Source organism: Pan paniscus, chromosome 6 (assembly GCF_029289425.2).
Source record: "Pan paniscus chromosome 6, NHGRI_mPanPan1-v2.0_pri, whole genome shotgun sequence".
NCBI classification, from domain to species: domain Eukaryota; kingdom Metazoa; phylum Chordata; class Mammalia; order Primates; family Hominidae; genus Pan; species Pan paniscus.
The window spans coordinates 165796222-165820162 of record NC_073255.2 but is presented as its reverse complement, the minus strand read 5'-3'; the positions used below and the strand labels follow the sequence as shown (position 1 = coordinate 165820162).

At 38.9% G+C, this 23941-nt stretch overlaps 2 protein-coding genes across 5 annotated transcripts in view; one reads left to right on the top strand and one right to left on the bottom strand.

Moving 5' to 3' along the window:
- TNPO3 (transportin 3) overlaps positions 1-23941 on the top strand; it is a 104578-nt gene that overhangs the window by 43386 nt on the left and 37251 nt on the right. For all 4 annotated transcript variants that reach the window (XM_003813495.7, XM_055114854.2, XM_055114855.2 and 1 more), the window contains 6 exons: positions 10576-10719; positions 14502-14677; positions 15169-15307; positions 18209-18355; positions 21822-21929; positions 23651-23742. In XM_003813495.7, coding sequence (XP_003813543.1) covers positions 10576-10719; positions 14502-14677; positions 15169-15307; positions 18209-18355; positions 21822-21929; positions 23651-23742 — 806 coding nt within the window. The remainder of the gene's footprint in view (positions 1-10575; positions 10720-14501; positions 14678-15168; positions 15308-18208; positions 18356-21821; positions 21930-23650; positions 23743-23941) is intronic.
- LOC100990124 (probable ribosome biogenesis protein RLP24) lies at positions 770-4370 on the bottom strand. Its single transcript, XM_034964964.3, has one exon. The coding sequence runs from the start codon at positions 2135-2137 to the stop codon at positions 1646-1648; it is 492 nt and encodes a 163-aa protein (XP_034820855.1). The 5' UTR covers positions 2138-4370; the 3' UTR covers positions 770-1645.

Here is a 23941-nt window from a genome sequence, read left to right as displayed (position 1 = left end):
GGAACTCCTGACCTCAAGTGATCCACCTGCCTTGGCCTCCCGAAGTGCTGGGATTACAGGCGTGAGCCACTGTGCCCATCGACATATATTATTTTTGTCTAAGTATGTAATATGTGATGATCAGATCAAATCAGGTGATGATCAAATTGAGATATCCATCACCTCAAACCTTTATCATTTCTTTGTGTAGGGAACATTTTAAATCTTCTCTTTCAGCTATTTTGAAGTACTCAATAAATTATTAACTGTAGTCACTCTGTTTTGCTGTGTAACACTATAACTTATCCTTTCTATTCAGCTGTATTTATGTACCCATTAATCAACCTTTCTTGGTCGTCCCCTCCCCGTTACCCTTCCTAGCCTCTGATCACCGTCATTCTACTCTTTACCTCTATGAGATCCATTTTTTTTCACTCCAACATAGCAGTGAAAGCATGTGATATTTGTCTTTCTGTGCCTGGCTTATTTCACTTAACATAATGTCTAACAGTGCCGTCCATGTTGCTGCAAATGACAGGAGATTTTATTCTTTTTGTGGCTAACGAATATTTCATTGTGCACCTATACCATTGTTTCTTTATCCATTCAGCCGTTGATAGGTACTTAGGTTGATTCCATATCTTGGCTATTGTGAATAGTGCTGCAATAAACATGGGATTGTAGAGATCTTCTTGATATACTGGTTTCTTTTCTGGGTATTTACCCAGCAGTGGGATTGCTAGATCGTATGGTAGTACTATTTTCAGTCTGTTGAGAAACTTCCGTACTGTTTTTCTTTTTTTCTTTTTTTTTTTTTTTTTACTTTTTAAATGGTTTTATTTTATGTACAAATAATGAACATACGTTGTACCCATAAATTCTACTTTCCAAAAACAGGAGCTTTTTAAAAGAAAACCACATAATAACTTTTAAAAGGCGCTGGGATTCCTCTGCTTCTAGATCATTGCTGGGCTAGAAAAGTAAAGTCTGTTCTATCAGGAATCACAAGTTGGAACTGAGTATTCTCCAAAGTGGAAATTCTAGAGTGTAGTGTCACTCCAGGCAAAGATTATTCAGTTCTCATCCCCAGCATCCACAACTACCTATCAGAAGGGTTAAACCAGGTCAAAACAGTCCAGCATAATTAGGCTTCATCAAACAATGTCATTATGCTCTTCTAAGATGCAAATAAACCAAAACAGGAAATATAAAATAAAAATATCTGACACTGCCATACAAATTGTTAGTTCCTTTTTGTATCCCCCCTTCTATAACATTAACAAAGGGAATATTTTACTGCAAAGAATATTTTATTTTATACATCACTAGCCATGAATTTTTGCCATTAGTTACTATACAAATGCTGCCTAGTGCCATTATCCAAATAGCACAACCATTTTACGTCCACAATTCACTTCTATAGTTACCTATAGTTACAAGTAGAATTTTCATGATTTACTTAAGTACATCTATCAGTAAAGATTTAACACTGAGATGCAATCTAACATCCGTAATATCTGATATTATGTAGATGGCAATGCAGGAAAGATGTCTTTTAATCGCTTTTCATTTAAGTGACCTTATGTAAAAAATAAAATAATTCAGCAGTTCCAAGTATCCAAAGGGCATTTTCAAATGTACATAAAAGAAATGGTTACAGAGATTTTTAAGGAGCATCTTCCATGTCCACATCCTCTTGTAACTGCTGTACCATTTTCTCTTCCAACTGTTTCCCTTTGCCTGCAAGAGGGGCTCGGATAAGATGGATGTTTTGCTTGACTTCTTTGATATCCTGAACTTTCTGTAGCTCTTTATTTTTCTTCAATCTGTTCATTATAAATTTAGCTTGGCGCTTCTGTTTGATCTCTTCAACTCTCTTCATTGCATCAATAGTTTTATTCCATAGCTCTCGCTGGTATTTGATAGGTTCATTTCTACGTTTTTCAAATTCAAATGAATTATCCACTGTAAGCTCTTTACCAGCTGCTTTCCGGAATGCTTTGGTCCACCTAACTTTGCGAGGATTGCGCTTCTTTTTAAAGTTTTTATGACATTTAGATTTGCAAAATCTGAACACCTTGCAATCGTTGCGGACGAACATCATGCCGTGTCCAGGATAGATGGGCCACGAACAGAAATAACACTTTTCGATACGCATGTTGAACCCGCGTGTAACCCCACCAAACAAACGCCAAGCTTGAGAGGAAGTGATCCGTACTGTTTTTCATAATGACTGTACTGCTTTACATTCCAGAGCGTTCCCTTTTCTCTGCATCCTTGCCAGCATTTGCTATTGATCTTTTGCCCATTTTTTAATTTTTAATTTTTTTTTTTGCTATTATTTGGGTTTCTTATATATTGTGGTTACTAATCTCTTGTTGGATGGGTAGTTTGCAAATATTTCCTCCCATTCTGTAGGTTGTCTCTTTACTTGGTTGATTGTTTCTTTTGCTGTGCAGAAGCCTTTTAGCTTGACCTTTGTCGACTTTTTTTGCTTTAGTTGCCTTTGATTTTGAGGTCTTACTTAAGAGATCTTTGCCCAGATCAATGTCCTGCAGCATTTCCCTAATGTTTGCTTGTAGTAGTTTTATAGTTCACATCTTACATTTAAGTCTTTAATCCATTTTGATTTGATTTTTGTATATTGTGAGAGATAAAAGAAAGGATTGTCTCTTAAAGATGAACTGAAAGGTGATAGAAGATTTTACTTGACCTTTGAGGAGTATCGCATTATGGATGAGCTAATACACATTTTTTAAAAAATTAGATGTGATTAAGCTCCTTTCAGTTAGTTGACATTTTTAATACTCTAGAGCAGGAGTGTGTAAATCTATAGTTTATGGGTTGGCTGCCTCTTTTTGTAAATAAAGCTTTGTTGGAACACAGTTATGCCCATTTGGTTATATTTTGTCCATTATTTTGGACTACATCAGCATAATTGAGTATTTTTCAGAGACCATATGGCTTGCAAAGTGTAGAAGGTTTATCTGGTTCTTTATAGAAAATGTTTACTGGTTCCTAAAGTAGATGCTAATAAATTGATTAGCCCATATCTCATTTTTAAGTCTTTATAGTCCAGCTTAATTTTCTCAATAATGTGGATACAGGTTGAATATCCCTTAGTGAAAGGCTTGGGACCAGAAGGGTTTAGGGTAGGGTAAAAAAAGTAGTATTTAGGATTTCTGAGTTTTTAAAATTTTGGAATATTTGCATTATACTTTCTGGTTCAGCATTCCTAATCTGAAATGCTCCAGTGAGCATTTCCTTTGAGCGTTATGTTGGCACTCAAAAAGTTTTGGATTTTGGAGCATTTTGGAGTTTTGGATTAGGGATACTTAACCTGTAGTAAATTATTTTTCAGAGATGTGTTTCAGTATAGCAAGTTCATAGATCTTTTAGTTTGAAAAAAAATTAAAATTCTATTAAAAATTGTGTTCAGTTTTGTATTAGAAATTCATTGGAGGGCTGGGTGCAGTGGCTCACCCTGTAATCCCAGCACTTGGGAGGCTGAGGCGGGTGGATTACTTGAGGTCAGGAGTTTGAGACCAGCCTGGCCAACATAGTGAAACCCTGTCTGTACTAAAAATACAAAAATTAGCCAGGTATGGTGGTGCACTCCTGTAGTCCCAGCTAGTCGGGAGGCTGAGGCAGGAGAATCTCTTGAACCTGGGAGGCAGAGGTTGCAGTGAGCCAAGATTGCACCACTGCACTCCAGTCTGGGCAACAGAGGGAGACTCCATCTCAAAAAAAAAAAAAAAAAAGAAAGAAAAAAGAAATTCATTGAAAGATAATTCTTTTAAGTTAAATATATGTTTTTCACTTAGCCATTTATTTTAAAGAAATAGTTTTATGGAAAATTAGAAAATATGTACAGCAAATTACACTCAAACCATCTGGAGATCATACAGTTAACCCTTTAATACATATCCTCTATGAACATATTTATGGATATATATACAGATTTTTAAGCCCAAATGAAATTATACTTTACTTATTCTTCTGCATCTTGCTTTTTCAGTCATCTGCTTACCTTTTCAAGTTAGTAAGTTTTCATATCATCTGATAAACCCAGACCATATTCACATTTCACCAGTTGGTCCTAAGATATTCTTTACAGGCTGGGCGTGGTGGCTCATGCCTGTAATCCCAGCACTTTGGGAGGCCGAGGCTGGCAGATCACAAGGTCAGGAGCTCGAGACCATTCTGGCCAACATGGTGAAACCCCGTCTCTACTAAAAACACAAAAATTAGCTGGGCATGGTGGCATGCAGCTGTAGTCCCAGCTACTCGGGAGGCCGAGGCAGGAGAATTGCTTGAACCCGGGAGGCAGAGGTTGCAGTGAGCCGAGATGGCACCACTGCACTCCAGCCTGAGCGACAGAGTGAGACTCCGTCTCAACAAAAAGAAAAAACAAAAAAAGATACTTTTTACAAAGAATATCCAATCTGTAACTATGCCTTGTATCAGGTTCTTAGTCACAGTCCCACATTCTGTTCCTTGTTTAAAATAACATGACTTGTTGAAGAGATTGTACCAGTCATTTTATAGAATTATCTTACCTTTATGATTTTCTGATTGCCTCTCCTTCGTTTCATTTAGCATGTTTTTCTTTTCTCTGTATTTCCTCTAATTGGAAGTTGTATCTAAAGCAGCCCTTCTCAGTAGGGGTTCCTCAAGAGAATTAAGCCTAAAGCATTCGTTATATGTAATGAATTCTTTCCTCTACATTAATAATGGTTCTAGCTATATACTGCCCTTAGGGATAATTAAGAAGATGGGCACTCAGATAATTTTCTGAAGGGCTTAATTCTATACAATGTTTTTTTTTTTTTTGTAGATATAGAGCTTCTCTATGGTCTCAAACCTGGTCTCAAGTGATCCTCTCTCCTTGGCCTCCCTTAATGATATTACAAACGTGAACCACCACACCCAACCTATAGGATATAATTCTTTCCTAGAATCCTGATTGAGAAAAACTGAGAGGCTTAGAGGATTAGTTTTTTAAAGTTAAATATTTTGGGCTAGAATATATCATAGGTACTTGATGCTATGTCTTAGTATATATACAGCGTTCAGTTGACCTTCTATTAGTGATGCTAGGGTTGACCACTGGATTAAGATGAAAGTCTGATCCTTCCATTTTTAAAGTTCACTTTCCTCCTTTGTAATATAATGTAGTTTGTGTGATGGTAGCTTGTTAGTTTATGAATGTTCAATTCCCTATCAGACTTTAGCCTAATTGTTTTACATTCCAGTAGATAATCCCTACCTTAATCAATAATTTCATTATGGGCCAGGCAGTGTGGTTTATGCCTATAATTCCAGCACGTTGGAAGGCTGAGGTGGGACGGTTGCTTGATGTCAGGCATTCAAGACCAGCCTGGGCAACATAGCAAGAGCCTGTCTCAAAAAAAAAAAATAATAAATTAACCAAGCATGTTGGCATGCACCTGTAGTCCCAGCTACTCAAGAGGCTGAGGCAGGAAGGATCACTTGACCCCAGGAGTTCAAGGTGGCAGTGAGCCACGATTGTGCCAGTGCACTCCAGTCTGGGCAACAGAACAAGACTGTCTCTAAAAATAATAATAATTTCATCGTGGGTTGCAAAATGATATTTGACTATTTCTGTTATTTCTTGTACATATAAGTTGGCATTCTTATGAGCTCCTACTAGAAAGGTAGGATAAATCTTAATTCTTTTCAAAATGAGGATTTATTTTAAAGCTGCCTTGAATTTTTTTTTTCTGGCTTTGTCTTTTTGAAGTATGATGGACTCATGTTCATTTAGGTCCAACCAGGTGTCTCCTTTCCAAGTTTCAGAATCCCATTCTTTACCAGTCAGTTTCCTAACTTTCACATGAGAAGTGTGGAGGGACTGTAAATTCACCTGTTGTTTGTAATTCAGCAAGTCACACAACTAAGTTTGGTATACGAGTTTCAGCAGTACTAACTTTGTAGCTACAAAAAGTAAGAGCTGCTTTTAGACTTGGCATGAAAGCTGTGGTGCTCAGACTGTGGCCTGAGGTGAGAGTTAATGGACTTGAATTTGTCATTTTCTTTTTGTAAGCACTTGTGAATTTAAAATAATCCCGTCCACATGTATTTTGTGTCATGGTTACTGCCACAGCAGTCAACTACAGCAGCCACTTGGGCATTCAAGGCACGTGCCTGACTTAGCACATCATGACAATCAATCACAGGTGATATTTTGAGGAACTGTGACGCAGTCTGAAAAATATATTTCCTGTGGTGCTTAAAAATGTCTCTAATTTTGTCATGTAGCTTGTCATGTTATAGAACCCAGGGGATGAAATTAGTCCAAAATGGCCAAGAAAAAAATAGGCATGTGGCTGTAATGCCAGGTTCCAAACCCCTCTTAAGACCTTTTCTCATTTAGTTTCCTGCACACTCTCCTTTAATGATTACATTCTGTCCTATTTCTTGTTAGTATTATACTTTTGTGGTCTGTCCTAATGGACCCATTCCTAAACATGGTGTTGAACTTTTTGAAGTTTTAAACGTGTTTCTGCTTGCTCTCATAGCTAAACTGAACCTGTGCTTCTAAAATTTTTGGCTCTTCACTTTCTATTTTGTTAATCTAAGATCTCAATTCTTATTTATCCCTGCTATCTTTTTACTGGTGAGCTCTTCTGGACTCTGGCATTTATCTTGAAGCTTTTGAGGACTTTAAGAGACAGATTTTTAACATAGCATAGCTCTCAAAGAGGAACAGAAGATAACTGTTAGTTCTGATGTTTTAGAATGTATGTTTGATTTAATTTGCAGAATTTCATCTTTTCAAAGAGATTAGTTTTAGAAACAGGTTTTTTTCAGAATTTGGTCTTTCAGTTTGAGTCAATAGTTAGAATGTACAAGCAAATCCTTCCACTTGTATACATCATGTCTTATTAAAATTGAAATATCATTCAGGAAGTATAAAGGCCAAGTGATTATGTAATGAGTTTATATCAACAGCATCAAAGATTCAATTGAGAGTTTGAGACAGGTTGAGGGGGAGAGAGAATGAGTATCAGCTCTTAAAGAGAAATCTCTCAGTGGCTCCAGTTCATGTTAAGGGAACTTAGTTACTCCGTTCATTTTGCTACTTTCAGCCTTGAACCGTATTAAATTAAGTGCTCCTGTGCATTTATTAGTTTACGTATTACATATTTAAATATATTGCATATATTAGTGTCATAGTCTTTTCTAAAAATTCTGGCCATTTTAGTGCCTGGCATCCCTGAATATTTTCTTTCTGAGTTTCAGGGGAACAAAGAAAGTCTTGAGTAAAAAATATCTAGAAGAACTTAATGGGGCCAGAACCATATTTGTGACATTTTCTTATCTCATCTAGTGTGTTTTCTGGTGACTTTTAAAGTGTTGTTTTATTTTTTAATTTTTTTGTAGAGACAGGGTCTTAACTTTGTTGCTCAGATTAGTCTAGAACTCCTGGGCTCAAGCGATCCTCCCACCTCAGCCTCCCAAAGTGCTGGGATTACAGGTGTGAGCCACTGCACGCAGGCTCTGATGACTTTTTACAAATACTTTCCCCTCTAAAGCAAGGGCTCTCAGTTCTTTCCTTTCCTGCCATTCTTCCTTCTTTTTTTTTTAGACAGAGTCTTGCTCTGTCGCCCAGGCTGGAGTGCCATGGCGCAATCTCACCTCACTGCAACCTCTGCATCCCGGATTCAAGCAGTTCTCCTGCCCCAGCCTCCTGAGTAGCTGGGATTACAGGTGCGTGCCACCACACCTGGCTAATTTTTGTATTTTTAGTAGAGACGGGGTTTCACCATGTTGGTTAGGCTGGTCTCAAACTCCTGACCTTGTGATCCACCCACCTCGGCCTCCCAAAGTGCTGGGATTACAGCCGTGAGCCACCACACCCGGCCCCTGTCATTCTTCCTTCTATAAATACTTGGATATTTACTCTGTGCCTCTTGTGGCTTTAGATAGTGACAGATGTCTCAGAAGTCTATATCCTAGACATAAACTTATGTGTATACTCATAGTTATGTGGTTAATTTCTCTGCAAGTTAGCTGCAACTCCACCTTTTTCCAACAAGCATATATAATGCAATATGCACAATAAATGAAAATGAGCGGAAGTGAGTCTGCATTTAGTTAGCAATCAAGTTCTGATGTTATTCATTACAAATGATGTATACTTCAAGCTGACATGCTTAAAACTAGTAAAATAGTTGGTTCATGTGTGATAGATGATTCTGTTTCCCCATGCTGTTAATATTTCATGGCTTTCTTTGGTAATACACGAATCATTATCCAGGTAAATTAGTATATAGCTAGTTACACTGATAATAATGTATAATATTAGTAAGATATTAGTCTGCCTAACTTTACAGGCTTTTGAAATATAGGAAGTCCTTGATATTAATCATATCTTTGTTCTATGTATGTAAGCAAGTTTGGGAGGTAGTTATCGTGTAATGGTTAAGATCATAGACTTTGAAGCCAGACTTCTTAAGTCCTGGCTATGCTGTTTCCTACCTGTGCCATATTGGGCGAGTTACTTGACTGTCTGCCTCAGTTTTCTCATCAGTATAATGGGGATAATAGTATCTGTTTCATATTGTGGGGATTAAATGATTTAATACATATAAAGCTCTTAAAACAGTGCCTGGTGCACAGAAAGGGCTCAGTAAATGTTGCAATGACTGGTCAGCTTATTTTTCATGTACTTTTCTTCCTCCCCCTGAAATGTAATGGCCTGGAAGAGAGAGAAGAAATAGAAAGAGTCAAGTATATTCATATACTTGGACTTCCTTTCTTCTGTCTTCTGAGAAGGAAAGGTGGTTTTTTGTTTTGTTTTGTTTTGCTTTGTTTTAAAGGTAGCTTCCAGACCCGAATATCTTAAATAGCCTTCTGTGGGAATGAGCTGGTATACAGTCATTCATTAGCCCCTCACTTCTCTTCATCTTAGCAACCTAGCATTCTTTGGAGCACAATAATAAAGACAGTCATCTTCAATGTAGGTTTATGTAGTAGATGAAGCTTTGAACTTGGGAAATTTTCCTGTGTAGTTTATATCTGCATTGTAACCACAAATATCACTATTTAGATCTTATTTAATAATACATTATGGGATTTCACCCCCATTCTCATGCCTCCTGAACCCCATGGAAATTATATTTCTAACTCATTGCTTGCAAGAGCTTTTTTAAAACATTCTTTGCCTAGAAAAAGATGCATTACATTTTACTTTGGAAAAAATATATATCACAAAAACAGACTACAAGGAGAAACATTGAGTTTTAGTCTAATTCTGTTTTATCTCTTTTATAGTATTTATAGTAGTATCACTTTCTGTGGGATGACATGTTTATTATTCTATTGCCAAAGCTGAAACATTAGCTCTTCTTGTGGAAATATACAGTGGTATGCCTAGCTTACTCTAGCTTATTATCTATTCTGTATCAACCAGGTATATAAGTAAGTAAATTACTTGTAAAATAATTTTTTGGATAATAAACCTTAATGCAGAAGTGGGAACTAAGAAATTAGTGAGTTATTTCTGAAACAACTTGGGTAAGTCTGTAACCTCTCTCTACTTCAGTTTTCCCATTGAGAAAGTAGAGACAATAATAGTAGCTACCTATAAAGTTGTGTTTGGGGATTGTGTTAGTCCAGTCTCATGCTGCTATAAAGAAATACCTGAGGCTGGGCTCAGTGGCTCATGCCTGTAATCCCAGCACCTTGGGAGGCCGAGGTGGGCGGATTGCCTGAGGTCAGGAGTTTGAGACCAGTCTGGCCAACATGGTGAAACCTGTGTCTACTAAAAATACAAAAAAATTAGCTGGGTGTGGTGATGTGCATCTGTAATCCCAGCCACTTGGGAGGCTGAGGCAGGGGAATTGCTTGAACCAGGGAGGTGGAGGTTGCAGCGAGCCGAGATTGTGGCACTGCACTCCAGCCTGGGCAACAGAGCAAGACTCCATCTCAAAAAAAAAGAAAAGAAAAGAAAAGAAAAGAAATACCTGAAACTGGATAATTTATAAAGAAAAGAGGTTTAATCAGCTTATGGTTCTGTGGGCTGTACAGGCTTCTGCTTCTAGGGAGGCCTCAGGAAACTTAACAATCATGGGGGAAGGTGAAGGGGAAGCAGATACATCTTCACACGGCCGGCAGGAGAGAGAAGCGGGGGGTGGTGCTACACACTTTGAAACAACCAGATCTCGTGAGAGCTCTATCACAAGAACAGCAAGGGGGATGTTCATTCCCATGATTCAGTCACCTCCCACCAGAACCCTCCTCTAACACTGGGGATTACAATTTGACATGAGATTTGGGTGGGGACACAGAACGAAACCATTTCGGGGATTAAGTAGATAAGTGGTATTTAGAACAGTGGTGCCTAGCTGGATGCAGTGGCACTTGCCTGTAGTCCTGCCTGGGCAATGTAGCAAGACCCTCTCTCTTAAAAGGAAAAAAAAAAACAGTGACACTTAAACTGAAAAAGCACTTTTAACCGTTGGCTGTTTTATTGCCATCTTTCTCATTATTATACTTGTAAGGTGATTGAAATAATGGTTTAAATATATAGATTAACATTATTCATTTTAAGTTTTTTTCTCTATTCAGATGACCTGTGTAGAAAAAGCAGGAACAGATGAGAAAATGCTTATGAAGGTTTTTCGCTGTTTGGGAAGTTGGTTTAACTTGGGAGTTTTGGACAGTAACTTCATGGCTAACAATAAATTACTAGCACTCCTTTTTGAGGTTTTGGTAAGTAATGACCTTATTTATCAAAGTATTTCTGCCAATCACTTTTCGTAACTAACCTGCTGGGACATAAAAACGTTTTTAAATTTTTGCACAGTAACTGGAAGGCGTGTATTAAGAATGCAGCAATGTTCCTTCCTTGCTACGAGGTACCAAATTAGAAGTATCAGTTTTAATACTCCTAATAGGATATAGTTATGTTTAAGAGGAAAACAATCTTATATGTTGATACATGATTTACATATTAAAATCCAAATAACCATTGGTATCTTTTTCCTTGTTTTAAAAATATAAAATTATGTATTTCAATAATGGTCATTGAATCCTAGACATTTCCATGATATAATTAAGTGTGCATCACAAGTTTAGGAAAAAACAGAACAGGAAGAATTAAAAATTATGTTTAGTGCATCCAGAGACAATTATAGATTAAGATATTATCTTTGTAGTTGAGATTAGTTAAACATCGTATGTGCAAAATGGATTTGGGTTTTTGAGATTAGTAGAATAAGTACTAATGTCTTTTTATATACTTGTGCATTTCTTCTTTAAGCTTTGAAAGTAGCAGTGCCTAGTAATATAGTCTTGGTAGATAGGAGTTAGGGAGTGATTAGAATAAGATTACATTTTAGAACAAGAAACATAACATTATCTCAAGCATAAATATTATTGAAGGGGTCTTTGGAGACATGAAAAACTTTGTCTCTTTCTGCTGGAGGGTTTCCTTCAATGAAGATGTATTAGTATGGAAGCTGCATGTATTGTGAATGTATGCCGATGCGCTATTACTTAGAAGATAGTACCATGATGCTAGATTGATGCCGCTGTGAATTAAAGAAAAGAAAGACATTTTTCAAGGAGACATTTGGCATGTCATTGGTGTGTATTTCTGTGTCATTTTTCCATCAGAAGCTAAGCCTTAGGAAAATTAGGATGCCAGTCATTGTTTTGCTTGCCATTGTCTGTCTCCATTTATGTTGGTATCTTTCCTCAATAATGATAATATTTATTATCACGTCAACAAATAGTGGAAGAGTAATCACTGTAAATAAGGTCATGTCCCACTTTTGTTTAAAAAATGTACATGTGATTACATATAAATGGAGGACAGTGTAGAATACACTTCAAACTTAACAGTGGTAATTTCTGGGAATTGGAATTGGAGTAAGGAAGAAGTTAATTAGTGTTCCAGGATTATATTATCTCCTCTACTGATCCAGTGTCAGGACTCCTCTGTCACTAGTAAGAGTGTTTATCTAGAGTCAGGGTAAAATATATTCTTATTTTTACATTCATTCAGTGGTTTAAAATCATGCTACTTTTTTTCTTTTTGGGGGGAGTGTCACAGGGAGTCAGGGTGTCTCCCTGTCGTCCAGACTGGAGTAGCTCCATTGGCATGATTGTAGCTCACTGTAGTCTCAAACTCCTGGCTTCAAGCAATCTTCCTGCCTCAGCCTCCCAAGTAGCTGGGATATAGGCATGTGCCACCATGCCTGGCTAATTTTTAATTTTTTCTAGAGACAGGGTTTCTCTTTATTGCCCAGGCTAGTCTTGAACCGGCCTCAAGCAGTTCTCCCACCTCAGCCTCCCAAAGCACTGGGATTACAGATGTGAGCCACCACACCTGGCCCATGTCACATTTTATTTTGCTGTATGTTTGGGCCATGACTTTCTGGTACAACTTTCCCCCAACAGCTCTTAAAAAAAAAAAAAAAAAACTTAAAAATTAAAATACTTCATATATACAAAAGAATAAGTATGAACACTTACTATTTATTTATTTATTTATTTTTGAGACAGAGTCTCCTCCCTCTGTCGCCCAGGCTGGAGTGCAGTGGCGCAATCTCGGCTCACGGCAACCTTCGCCCTCTGGGTTCAAATGATTCTCCTGCCTCAGCCTCCTGAGTAGCTGGGACTACAGGTGTGTGCCACCACACCTGGCTAATTTTTTGTATTTTTTTTTTGTATTTTTTTTTTTTTGAGAGGGAGTCTCGCTCTGTCGCCGGGGCTGGAATGCAGTGGCGCCATCTTGGCTCACTGCAAGCTCCGCATCCTGGGTTCATGCCATTCTCCTGCCTCAGCCTCCTCAGTAGCTGGGACTACAGGAACCTGCCACCACGCCCGGCTAATTTTTTGTATTTTTAGTAGAGATGGGGTTTCACCGTGGTCTCGATCTCCTGACCTCGTGATCCGCCGGCCTCAGCCTCCCAAAGTGCTGGGATTACAGGCGTGAGCCACCGCGCCCGGCCAATTTTTTGTATTTTTAGTAGAGACAGGGTTTCACTGTGTTAGCCAGGATGGTCTTGATCTCCTGACCTTGTGATCTGCCCACCTTGGCCTCCCAAAGTCCTGGGATTACAGGTGTGAGCCACCATGCCCAGCTCGAACACTGACTTTTTATAACTTGGTAATATAATGAGAATCTTTGAACCCACTATTCAATCTAAGAATACCTAATAAATAATTTGCATCTTTGTGCTCTCCCAAACCTGCTTATATACCTTTTTGTCCCACTGGAGATTTTAAATATCCTTTTAAAAAAATTATTCAAGAAAGACTAATACGCCCTTACTAAGCGTATTCAACCTCTCAACTGTACTCTCTTCACTAGAAACCCGGGAGGATTCCCTTCTTGGACCTTTTGGTCTGCTCTGATTTGCATCAGTTGTTCTTTAGGTCTACTCCCTGTCATCTTGGGACTTGTCTTTACTGTGCTTTCTGGATTAGGTTAGCTGTTTCTCAAACCCCCTCAAATAACTTCTTCAGAAAAGATATAATGGAAAGTAAACTTGGAATTTTTGCATGCCTGAGAACTATTTTTATTTTGCTTTCGATCTTGATTGATGGCTCAGCTAGGTATTAAGTTGTAGGCTGAATATTATTTTCCTTCAAAATTTCAAAGGCCTTGCTCTCCTTTACTAGCATGCATCATTGTTAATGAAAAGTCAGAGAACTCTGAATTCTGCTCCTTACTATTACCTCCTCCTCTCTTCCCCTGAAATTTTACAGACCTTTGTTTAACTCTGGTATTCTGAAATTTCACAATGATGTGTTTAGGTATGTATCTTTGATACTTGTTGAGCCCTTTCATTTTAGGTAGTACTTGAGTATCAGAAAAAGGATGGAAAAGATTTTTCACACACTAGAATAGGGTAGGGAACACATGGCTTTCCATTTGGAGGGGCTGGTGTGAACAAGAACATGGAGATTAGAAATGATACGATCATGACTTAGGGACAGAAAGGCTGATTTGCTTGACATACAAGGAAAGAGAAATAAGATTGGGAAGATTGATGGATGTTGTCTCATGGAAGGCTATGACTTGACTGTTACACATTTAAAGTACATGTTCAGAAAGAGGCTATAATTGAAAGAAAGAAAGAGGGTCTAATTGTTTTCCTATTACACTTATCCATCACTATCTTCAAAGGATTGGTTCCAGGACCACCCACTACCCCTGCCCCTCTGTGCACAGTTTCCAAGAGACGCAGATGCCCAAGTCCCTTATATAAAATGGTGCAGTATTTGCATATAACCTACCCACATCTTCCCATATACTCTAAATCACCTCTAAATTACTTATAATACCTTATACAATGTAAATGCTATGTAAATAGTTGCTATAGGGTAATTTTTAAATTTGTGTTTTTCATTGTATTATTATTTACTTATATTTTGAATATTTTCTATCGGTGGTTGATTGAATCCTAGGGTGTGCAGGGCCAACTGTAGATCACTCCTTAGTGATCATACTTCTTGCTTCCCTATTCCTGCTACCTCCCCAGCAACAGGATAAGACCTCGTCTAACCTACATGAAGCTGCTTCGGACTGTGTATGCTCAGCTCTCTATGCCATTGAGAATGTGGAGACTAACTTGCCATTAGCCATGCAACTTTTTCAGGGAGTGCTGACATTGGAGACTGCCTATCATATGGCCGTGGCACGTGAAGATTTAGACAAGTGAGTAATTGTTTAAGTCTGGAGCCCTGGGTTTACCTACAGTCTGGTCATTCTTTTAAGTCACTTTTTATTATTCATCTGTCATTTGTGATTCTCAGTGATTCTGTAAAGTACAGATAGTGCTTCCTAAAGATGCTCTACTATGCTCTTCTGAACCTAGAGTGGCAAATTGGGTGCAGGGTTTGTAGAATTACCATAGAAAGGTAAGGCTTTAAAAATTGGAGACAAATTTTAAAATATCAAGTGTGATTTGATGGGAATTTTTATTCAAATGTTTTAATAATTGAGAATTTGAACTGACAAGTCACTTGCGTAGGAGTATACGATCTAGGTAAAGGTGTCTGTCATGGGGATTGTGATACAGCATAGTAAATAATCACTAGATGTCCCTTAGACTGAGGAACCTTTTATTTATTTGATTAACTGTGCCTGTATATACTTATAATATCCAGATTTCTGACTCATTGTTTTCATTCCCCTGTCTTCTACAGAGTTCTGAATTACTGCCGTATTTTCACTGAACTATGTGAAACTTTTCTTGAAAAAATTGTTTGTACTCCAGGCCAAGGTCTTGGGGACCTTCGAACTCTGGAGCTGCTGCTTATCTGTGCAGGACATCCTCAATATGAGGTAGTGTTTATGCTATTCAAAGGCCATTATTCTCCAAGTTGTGTGCTGCATATTATCTATATTTCATTACCTCGTGCCAAAATTTTTATTGTTGAGAAATTACAGTCTTGTTTTTAATTAATGTGATTTCATCTGTTTTGAAATTTTTAAAAAAAATTATATTTGGGTTTCTGCATTGTGTCCATTTCTATTTTCTTACCTGGTTGGCTGGGCTGTTGTAGGCCCCTCAGGGAACTCGTTAGAAAGCAAGCCTTTCCAATGAACCCCTTGTCTAGCTTGACTTATTCTCTAGAGCTTTACAGCTAAAAAACACCAAATTCTAACTATACCTCCACAAGTCTTAACACCCCCAATTTTTCTCCAAATGATGGATGAGAATGACAAAGGGATTGAAAGGACTTAAGGGTCTCTGTCATTCAGAATCCTTGACATCCTACCTACCGAGGTTTGCTAGATTTTTAAAAATCTCATTTATTTGAGAAGTTTTACCTCTTTATAGTATAAGAAATGAGAAAGGGTCAGGCTTGGTGGCTCACACCTGTAATCCCAGCATTTTGGGAGGCCGAGGTGGGTGGATCACCTGAGGTCAGGAGTTTGAGACCAGCCTGGCCAACATGGTGAAACCCTGTCTCCACTAAAAGTACAAAAATTAGGCGTGGTGGCTCACACCTGTAATATCCCAGCTACTTGGGAGGCTGAGGCAGGAGAATTGCTTGAACCTGGGAGGCAGAGGTTGTAGTGAGCTGAGATCGGGCCACTGCACTCCAGCCTGGGAGACGAGCGAAACTCCGTCTCAAAAAAAAAAAGAAAAAAAAAGTGAGAAAGAAGTGCTCCCAAGTTGGGCATTGTTTTAAATAGCTCTGTTTTGGATTCTTGATGGGAAAAGGATGGTAGGGATCCTCTTACTGTGCCTTAGGCACAGTGGTCCTGTGACTCTCGACCCGTTTTCTGTTATCACATACAAGACAACGTTTATTTGTTTTACATAATGTTACGAGGATACCTAGATTTGAATGGAACCCAAAACATTTCTGGGAGAATGTAACACCACGCAGTTATCACTCCTTTAAACAGTACCATATGGAAAAGAGGCTACGAGTAAAATCCCAGGCTTTTTCTCCCTTTCTCTCACACTCAAGGAAACAGGTGAATAAAAGTGACATGAAGCTGAATCAGTTATGTTCAGGAGTTACAGATGGTTTGCCAAGTAAGAAATGTTCTAATCTCAAACATTCAATGAAATGATTTCAGAATTTTCAGAAAAGTACTTTAAAAAAGACTTCTGGCCGGGCGCAGTGGCTCACGCCTGTCAGCACCTTGGGAGGCCGAGGTGGGCAGATCATAAGGTCAGGAGTTCAAGACCAGCCTGACCAACATGATGAAACCCCATCTTTACTAAAAATACAAAAATTAGCTGGGGTGATGGTGCGCACCTGTAATCGCAGCTACTCAGGAGGCTGAGGCAGGAGAATCACTTGAACCCAGGAGGTGGAAGTTGCAGTGAGCCAAGATCGCGCCACTGTACTCCAGCCCGGGTGACAGAGCAAGACTCCATCTCAAAAAAAATAAATAAATAAAAATAAAAAGACTTCTGGCTGGGCACAGTGGTTTATACCTCTAATGAGGTTCACACCTCTTAACACTTTTGGAGGCTGAGGTGGGAGGATTGCTTGAGCCACGAGTTCAAGACCAGCCTGGGCAACAAAGCAAGACCTTGTCTCTACAGAAAATTTAAAAAATTAGCTGGGTGTGGTGGTGCACACCTTTCATCGCAGCTACTCAGGAGGCTGAATGGGAGGATCACTTGAGCCGAGGAGTTTGAGGCTGCAGTGAGCCATGATTACACCACTGTACTCCAGCCTAGATGGCAGAGCAAGACCCTGTCGCTACAGAAAATTTTAAAAATTAGCCAGACATGGTGGCAAGCGCCTGTAGTCCTCCTAGCTACTCAGGAGGCTGTGTGGAAGGATTGCTTGAGCCCAGAAGTTCAAGGCTGCAGTGAGCCATGATTGTGCCACTGTGCTCCAGCCTAGGCGACCCTGTCTCTAAAGAAAAAATATATATCTTTTGAGACAGGGTCTCACTCTGTTGCCCAGGCTGGAATGCTGTGGTGCAATCACAGCTCACTGTAGCCTCAGCCTCCTGGGCTCAGGCGATCCTCCAACCTCAGCCTCCTGAGTAGCTGGGAATACAGGCATGTGCCACCTACATGCCTGGCTAATTTTTGTATTTTTTTAGAGATGGTGTTTCGCGCCTGGCTGAAATTTGTTTTAAATAAAATAAAACTATGTGGTGGCTCATGCCTGTAGTCCCAGCACTTTGGGAGACCTAGGTGGGAGGATTACTTGAGGACAGGAGTTCAAAACCATCCTGAGCAAGATGGCAAGGCCCTGTTTCTACTAAAAACAAAACAACAACAACAACAAAAAAAATTAGCTGAGCTTGATGGTGTGTACCTGTAGTCCCAGCTACTTGGGAGGCTGAGGCAGGAGGATCGCTTGAGCTCAGGAGTTTGAGGCAGCAGTGAACTGTGTTCATTCCACTGCACTCTAGCTGGGGCAACAGAATGAAACTCCGTCTCTAAAAAATAAATAAAAATAAAGACTTCCATGTCTGTTATTGTTTTCTCTAAATTCAAAATTCAGTATACTTTTGGAGGCATTACCTCAGGATTAAATGGAATGTAAAGCCAGTCATTCTAAATGGAGATTTGGGCCTAACGTGGGAAGACAATTTGGGGAGATAATAGTAAATCTGCTAGAGAAAAGGCGACTTCTTAACTGGCTCCACTCATATTATTTAAAAATATATCGTTCTTCCTATATGGTCGTGGTGATAATAAAATGTCTTCTTATTCTATTACTTTCCCATTCAAATAAATCATCTCTTTTAACCTAACAGGTAGTAGAAATTTCATTTAACTTTTGGTACCGACTGGGGGAACATTTGTACAAAACTAACGATGAAGTTATTCATGGCATCTTCAAAGCTTACATTCAGAGGCTGCTTCACGCCTTGGCTCGACACTGCCAGCTGGAACCAGACCATGTAAGTTCCCTTCTCTACCTCTTCAAATCTTAATTTCTTCCTCTTGTCAGTGCCAACTTGAAAAGGAACTGAGAAGATAATAAACCTGGCTGGGCACCCTGGCTCATGCCTGTAGTCCAGCACTTTGGGAGGCCAAGGCAGATGGATCATTAGAGCCCAGGAGTTCAAGACCAGCCTGGGCAACATAGGGAATCCCCTGTCTCTACAAAAAGAAATAAAAGAAAATTAGCTGGGCCTGGTGGCACACGCCTGTAGTCCTAGCTACTCAGGAAGCTGAGTTTGGGAGGATTGGCAGGTTTTGTCACTCTACAGCTTATACTGAAGAAGTCAGTACCAGTATAATCTGTTAGGTCTATTTAGGGAAAAAAAAAAACAAAACACTCCAGCTAAGCCGGTAATTCTTTTCCTGGGAATATATCTTAAATCTGCAGAAGAAAAAACAGCTATTTTATATACAAAATGTTATCTGTAAAAGTAAAAATTATAAACCCATGTACAGCAGTATAACAAGAGTTATATGAATTATATAAGAAGAGTTATGATTTAGCAACTTGATGCAGCAACTAAAAGGTAGTGAAATGATGATATGGTAAGAGAAAAATCAGAATGTAAAATTATGTACTCTTTTTTTTTTTTTTTTTTTGAGACGGAGTCTCGCTCTGTCACCCAGGCTGGAGTGCAGTGGCGTGATCTCTGCCCACTGCAAACTCTGCCTCCTGGGTTCACGCCATTCTCCTGTCTCAGCCTCCCGAGTAGCTGGGATTACAGGCACCCGCCACCATGCCAGGCTAATTATTTGTATATTTAGTAGAGACGGGGTTTCACCGTGTTAGCCAGGATGGTCTCGATCTCCTGACCTCATGATCCACCCACCTCAGTCTCCCAAAGTGCTGAGATTACAGGTGTGAGCCACCGCCCCTGGCCAAAATTTTGTACCTTATTAAATAGTAGAAAATAAGTGGTTAGATGAAAACTAATACAAAAGTGAAATATTTGTGTGTATGATTTTGCCCCATGAAGATACACATTTTTAAAATCTTATTTATACTGATTTTGTAGTTTAAAAGAATATAGAAATCTATTTGCTTAGAAAAAATACTAGAAATATTATTAGTTTATTAGAAAACTCTTCAAACATCATGCTTAGTCTCTTCAAATTTTGCCACATCAATTTCATCCTGTTGGTTGGTTGAATCCGTCCTTTAATCTAGGACCTGCAGTAAGTTTTATTGCTTACAGTTAAATCCCACGTGCTGTTCTCTTAATTTTAATGTTAGTATTGTGTTTGAGTCATGGTATTTTGTATCTCCACACAACCTTAGTCATGATTTAGTCTGGTGGTTTTCAAACTGCACCCACCCCCGCTATTTTTTAAAGTGAAGAATCCAACTGGGCGTGGTGGCTCATGCCTGTAATCCCAGCACTTTGGGAGGCCGAGGCGGGTAGATCACTTGAGGTCAGGAATTTGAGACCAGCCTGGCCAACATGGCAAAACCCCGTCTCTACTAAAAATACAAAAATTAGCTGGGCATGGTGGCAGGTTCCTTTAATCCCAGCTACTCAGGAGGCTGAGACAGGAGAATCACTTGAACCCAGGAGGTGGAGGTTGCAGTGAGCCAAGATTGCGCCACTGCACTCCAGCCTGGGCAATAGAGCAAGACTCAGTCTCAAGAAAATAAAATAAAGTGAAGACTCCTGTCTTCAACCACATTTTACTTGGAAGCCTGATTTATAAAGCAGGGCCCCTTTGGTTTAAATGGCTCTGTGCTTGATCCCTTTTTTGCCTTTGCTAATTCTGTGGCACCATTTCCCTTGCGGGTAATTTCTTACACTTGTAAGTGTATAGCGCTTTATAATTTGTATAGTGCTTTATAATGTTAGCCATTATCTCATCTGAGATAGCCATCATTTCCTCCTCATTCCTTCACCTTAATTTCTTCATCTTAAAGCAAGGAGCTTGAACTAGATTAGCAATTCTCAATAGTACTAAGGGCTTTTCCTAGGTATTTGGGCCCAAGATTCTTGTACATGCCTTTAACCATCTTATAACTGGTAACTGTTTACAGAAGTGTGTCAGAATAGGAAAGATACAGAAGTGTTTGGAATAGGAAACCATGGAATATAAATGATCTTTAAATTTTTTAATGACAAATTTCAAATGCGCAGCAAACATAAAATGTCATAGAGAATATCTGTATACCTACCACCTAAATTCCACTATTCATATTTTACTATGCTTGTTTTTTGTATCTGTCCACCTACATGAAATGTTTTAAGTTTAAAATTCTGGGCTGGGCTCACATCTGTAATCCCAGCACTTTGGAAGGCCAAGGCAGGAGGATCACTTGAACCCAGGAGTTTGAGACCAGCCTGGGTAATATAGTGAGACCTTACCTCTATAAAAAAATTTTAAAAATTAACTGAGGCCAGGCACGTGGCTCATGCCTATAATCCCGGAACTTTGGGAGGGCAAGGCGGGCAGATCGCTTGAGCTCAGGAGTTTGAGACCAGCCTGGGCAACATGGCGAAACCCTAACTCTACAAAAAATATAAAAATTAGCCAAGCGTGGTGGTGCATGCCTATAGTCCCAGCTGCTCAGGGGCTGAGGTGGGAGGATTGCTTAAGCCCAGGAGGTCAAGGCTGCAGTGAGCCGAGATCATGTCACTGCACTCCAGCCTGGGTGACAGAGCGAGACCTTGTCTCAAAAATAAAAATAAAAGTATATTTTCTGTGTGAAGTTATTGTGACAGTGGTTGATTTTGGTAGATCTTGAAACATAAATCTTCAATTTGTTTGTCACTAAAGAGCTGACCTTCTCTAGATAGGCTTATCACTTAATTTACTACTTCTTCCAGGTCACTTCTCACTCTCCCCAAGCCACATTTTTCCGACAACAAAACAAGCTGTAGCTTAGAAATACAAAACACAGCAGGGCATGCCGGCTCACGGTGGCTAACACTTTGGGAGGTCGAGGTGGGCAGCTGACTTGAGGTCAGGAGATCGAGACCAGCCTGGCCAACATGGTAAAACCCTGTCTCTACTAAAAATACAAAAATTAGTCGGGTGTGGTGGCGTGTGTCTGTAATCCCAGTTACCTGGGAGGCTGAGGCAGGAGAATCACTGGAACCTGGGAGGCGGAGGGTGCAGTAAGCAGAGATCGCACCACTGCACTCCAGCCTGGGCGACAGAGTGAGCTTCCGTCTCAAAAAAATAAAAATAAAATACAAAACACACACACAAACCAAAGAGTTTCTCCTGGTAAAGGCAGAGAATAGGTTGTCTTGACTTGGCATACCTCACAATTTAGGAAACCCTCTGTCTAAAATAAAATACCCTCGTGATTTAGGCAACTTTTGTTCATTGAAACTTGACTGCTTAATGGTTTTTTTCTTCTTCTTGATTTTATAGAGGTCATTGAAAGCCGCAGTGAGTTTAAAGCAGATGTTATCTGATTTGATATTTTAGGAGGGGGTTCCTGAGGAGACTGATGACTTTGGGGAGTTTCGCATGAGGGTATCAGACCTGGTAAAGGACTTGATTTTCTTGATAGGGTCTATGGAGTGTTTTGCTCAGGTAAGCCTATTTGGAGATTGTTTCCAGTTTTACTAGTCACCTTAATTGTATTCACTTCTGTGTCTTCTGTGAATGTTCCATCTTATTTATTCAATTTTAGTGGCTGAATGAGATAATAGATATGCAAGTGCCTAGCACACTGCCTGGCATATAGTAGCTATGTTTATTTAACATTTTACAAGTCAGTTGCAGTTTATGGATGATTTGGTTATGGTTTACTCTGTATGCTTGCACTGATTGCTGTTCCACTTGTACAGCTGGAATAGAAGATCATAGATAAGCATTAAAGCCTCTAGGATACTTATAGGGAATTTGGACCTAGCCAGGAACAATAGGCAAGTGTTTCTGCTTTAGTAATTACGTACCAACTCCTGGTAACTCTTGTAGTTATTTGGCATTATCTTTGTCCACACTTATGGTTAGATTCCTGTGCAGTTTCGTCCCAGAGGTGACTGTGCTAGAGTAGAAGATTCATAGTCCAGAGGTTTTCCTGACAATCACTGAGTAACATTTTACCTCATAAGGTTACAATCATCATCATTCCATATCACTTAACATTAGTATAATTTCAGGCAGTTTTCATATTGCTGGATTATATTCTAATGAGCTCTGAAATACCACTTTGGAAGCTTTGTCACAGCAATACTAAACTAACCTAATTTTTTTTTTTGGTAACTCAGTCATTTTTTGTATATTTGGGTGTAATATGATCTAAAAAGTATTAATAAAAGTATAACTATTTTCATTATATTAAGCAAAGCATGCTTATTGACCCATCTATGAAGAGTTGAGGATTCTTAGAAAGCCACTTAAATGAGATCCCTGGATCTTAGACAGATGACCTCTGCTCAGATTTCAGCTCTTCTCTCTTTAGCTCTATGGCTTTGAGAAACCCTTTGATCTTCTCAATCCTTTGACTTAATTTACAAATTTATGTAAATTATCAATGTTGTTCAAGATATAGTCTGTGGAACACCAACCCCATGAGATATTTTTTGCCAAAAAAAAAGTTATATCATTAATTAAAATTAGGAAATGGTATAAATAGTATATTAAAGGCTCTGTGAAGTTGTATAATAAGAGAGCTGTTTAATTTTGCCTTTCCTAGCAGTGTCTGTTATTTCACTATAAAAATATTATTTAGTCACATTCTGTAGGTGGATATAATCTGGGAAATTGTGGACCAGAACATCTCTGAGTATTCTGCTAGGTGTACCTTTTTTAAAAAAAATTAATTCTGCTTGGATACAGTATTGTGATAGGTGCTTCTAAACAGCTGCTTTTTAGGAATTCAGTCAGTACTACCAGTGTTGATGCAGACAAGTAGTTAAAACAATAGAAATGTAAAGCCAATACATATATAGAGGATTTACATTGTATCTCTATTTTAAGTGTGTTTATGTATTTATCAGTTATTATCAGGACCAGGAAAAGACACTCATGTACTGTGTTTTGTTTTTCTCATAGTAGTCATTTTCTGGGGGCAGATGATAATTTTGATAAACTCTTGCGGGTCTAAATGGGTTTATTTAAAATATTAAAATAGTTACTCCTAGTTAGTGATGATATAAAAAAATGAAAATAATATTCTCATCTGGCTTGAGAGGTAATTAGATTTAGAAACAAGGAGCAGGATTTACTTTAACTGGATTTTTTGTTTTGTTTGTTTTGGCATTCTGTTTTCCTTTTAATGGATCCATAATCCACCTCTTCTTCTCTAGTTATATTCTACTCTGAAAGAAGGCAACCCACCCTGGGAGGTGACAGAAGCGGTTCTCTTTATCATGGCTGCTATAGCAAAGAGTGTTGATCCGTGAGTGTCTCATAAGTCTTTTGCTGGGAACTCTAAATATCAAGAGGAAGGAAAATGACACTATTTTTTTTTTTCTTATATGGTATATACCTGGAGACTTTCAGAACTTCTTACTTCTGTTGTGCCGTCTAGTCTTCTGACTTCTAGAGTCTAGTCCAGGGTAGCCTGAATTGCTGATACCATGTTTTAACAGCATTTC

Excerpts from the sequence above, each read along its gene's own strand:
- LOC100990124 (XM_034964964.3), bottom strand. The coding sequence starts at position 2,137 with ATGCGTATCGAAAAGTGTTATTTCTGTTCGTGGCCCATCTATCCTGGA.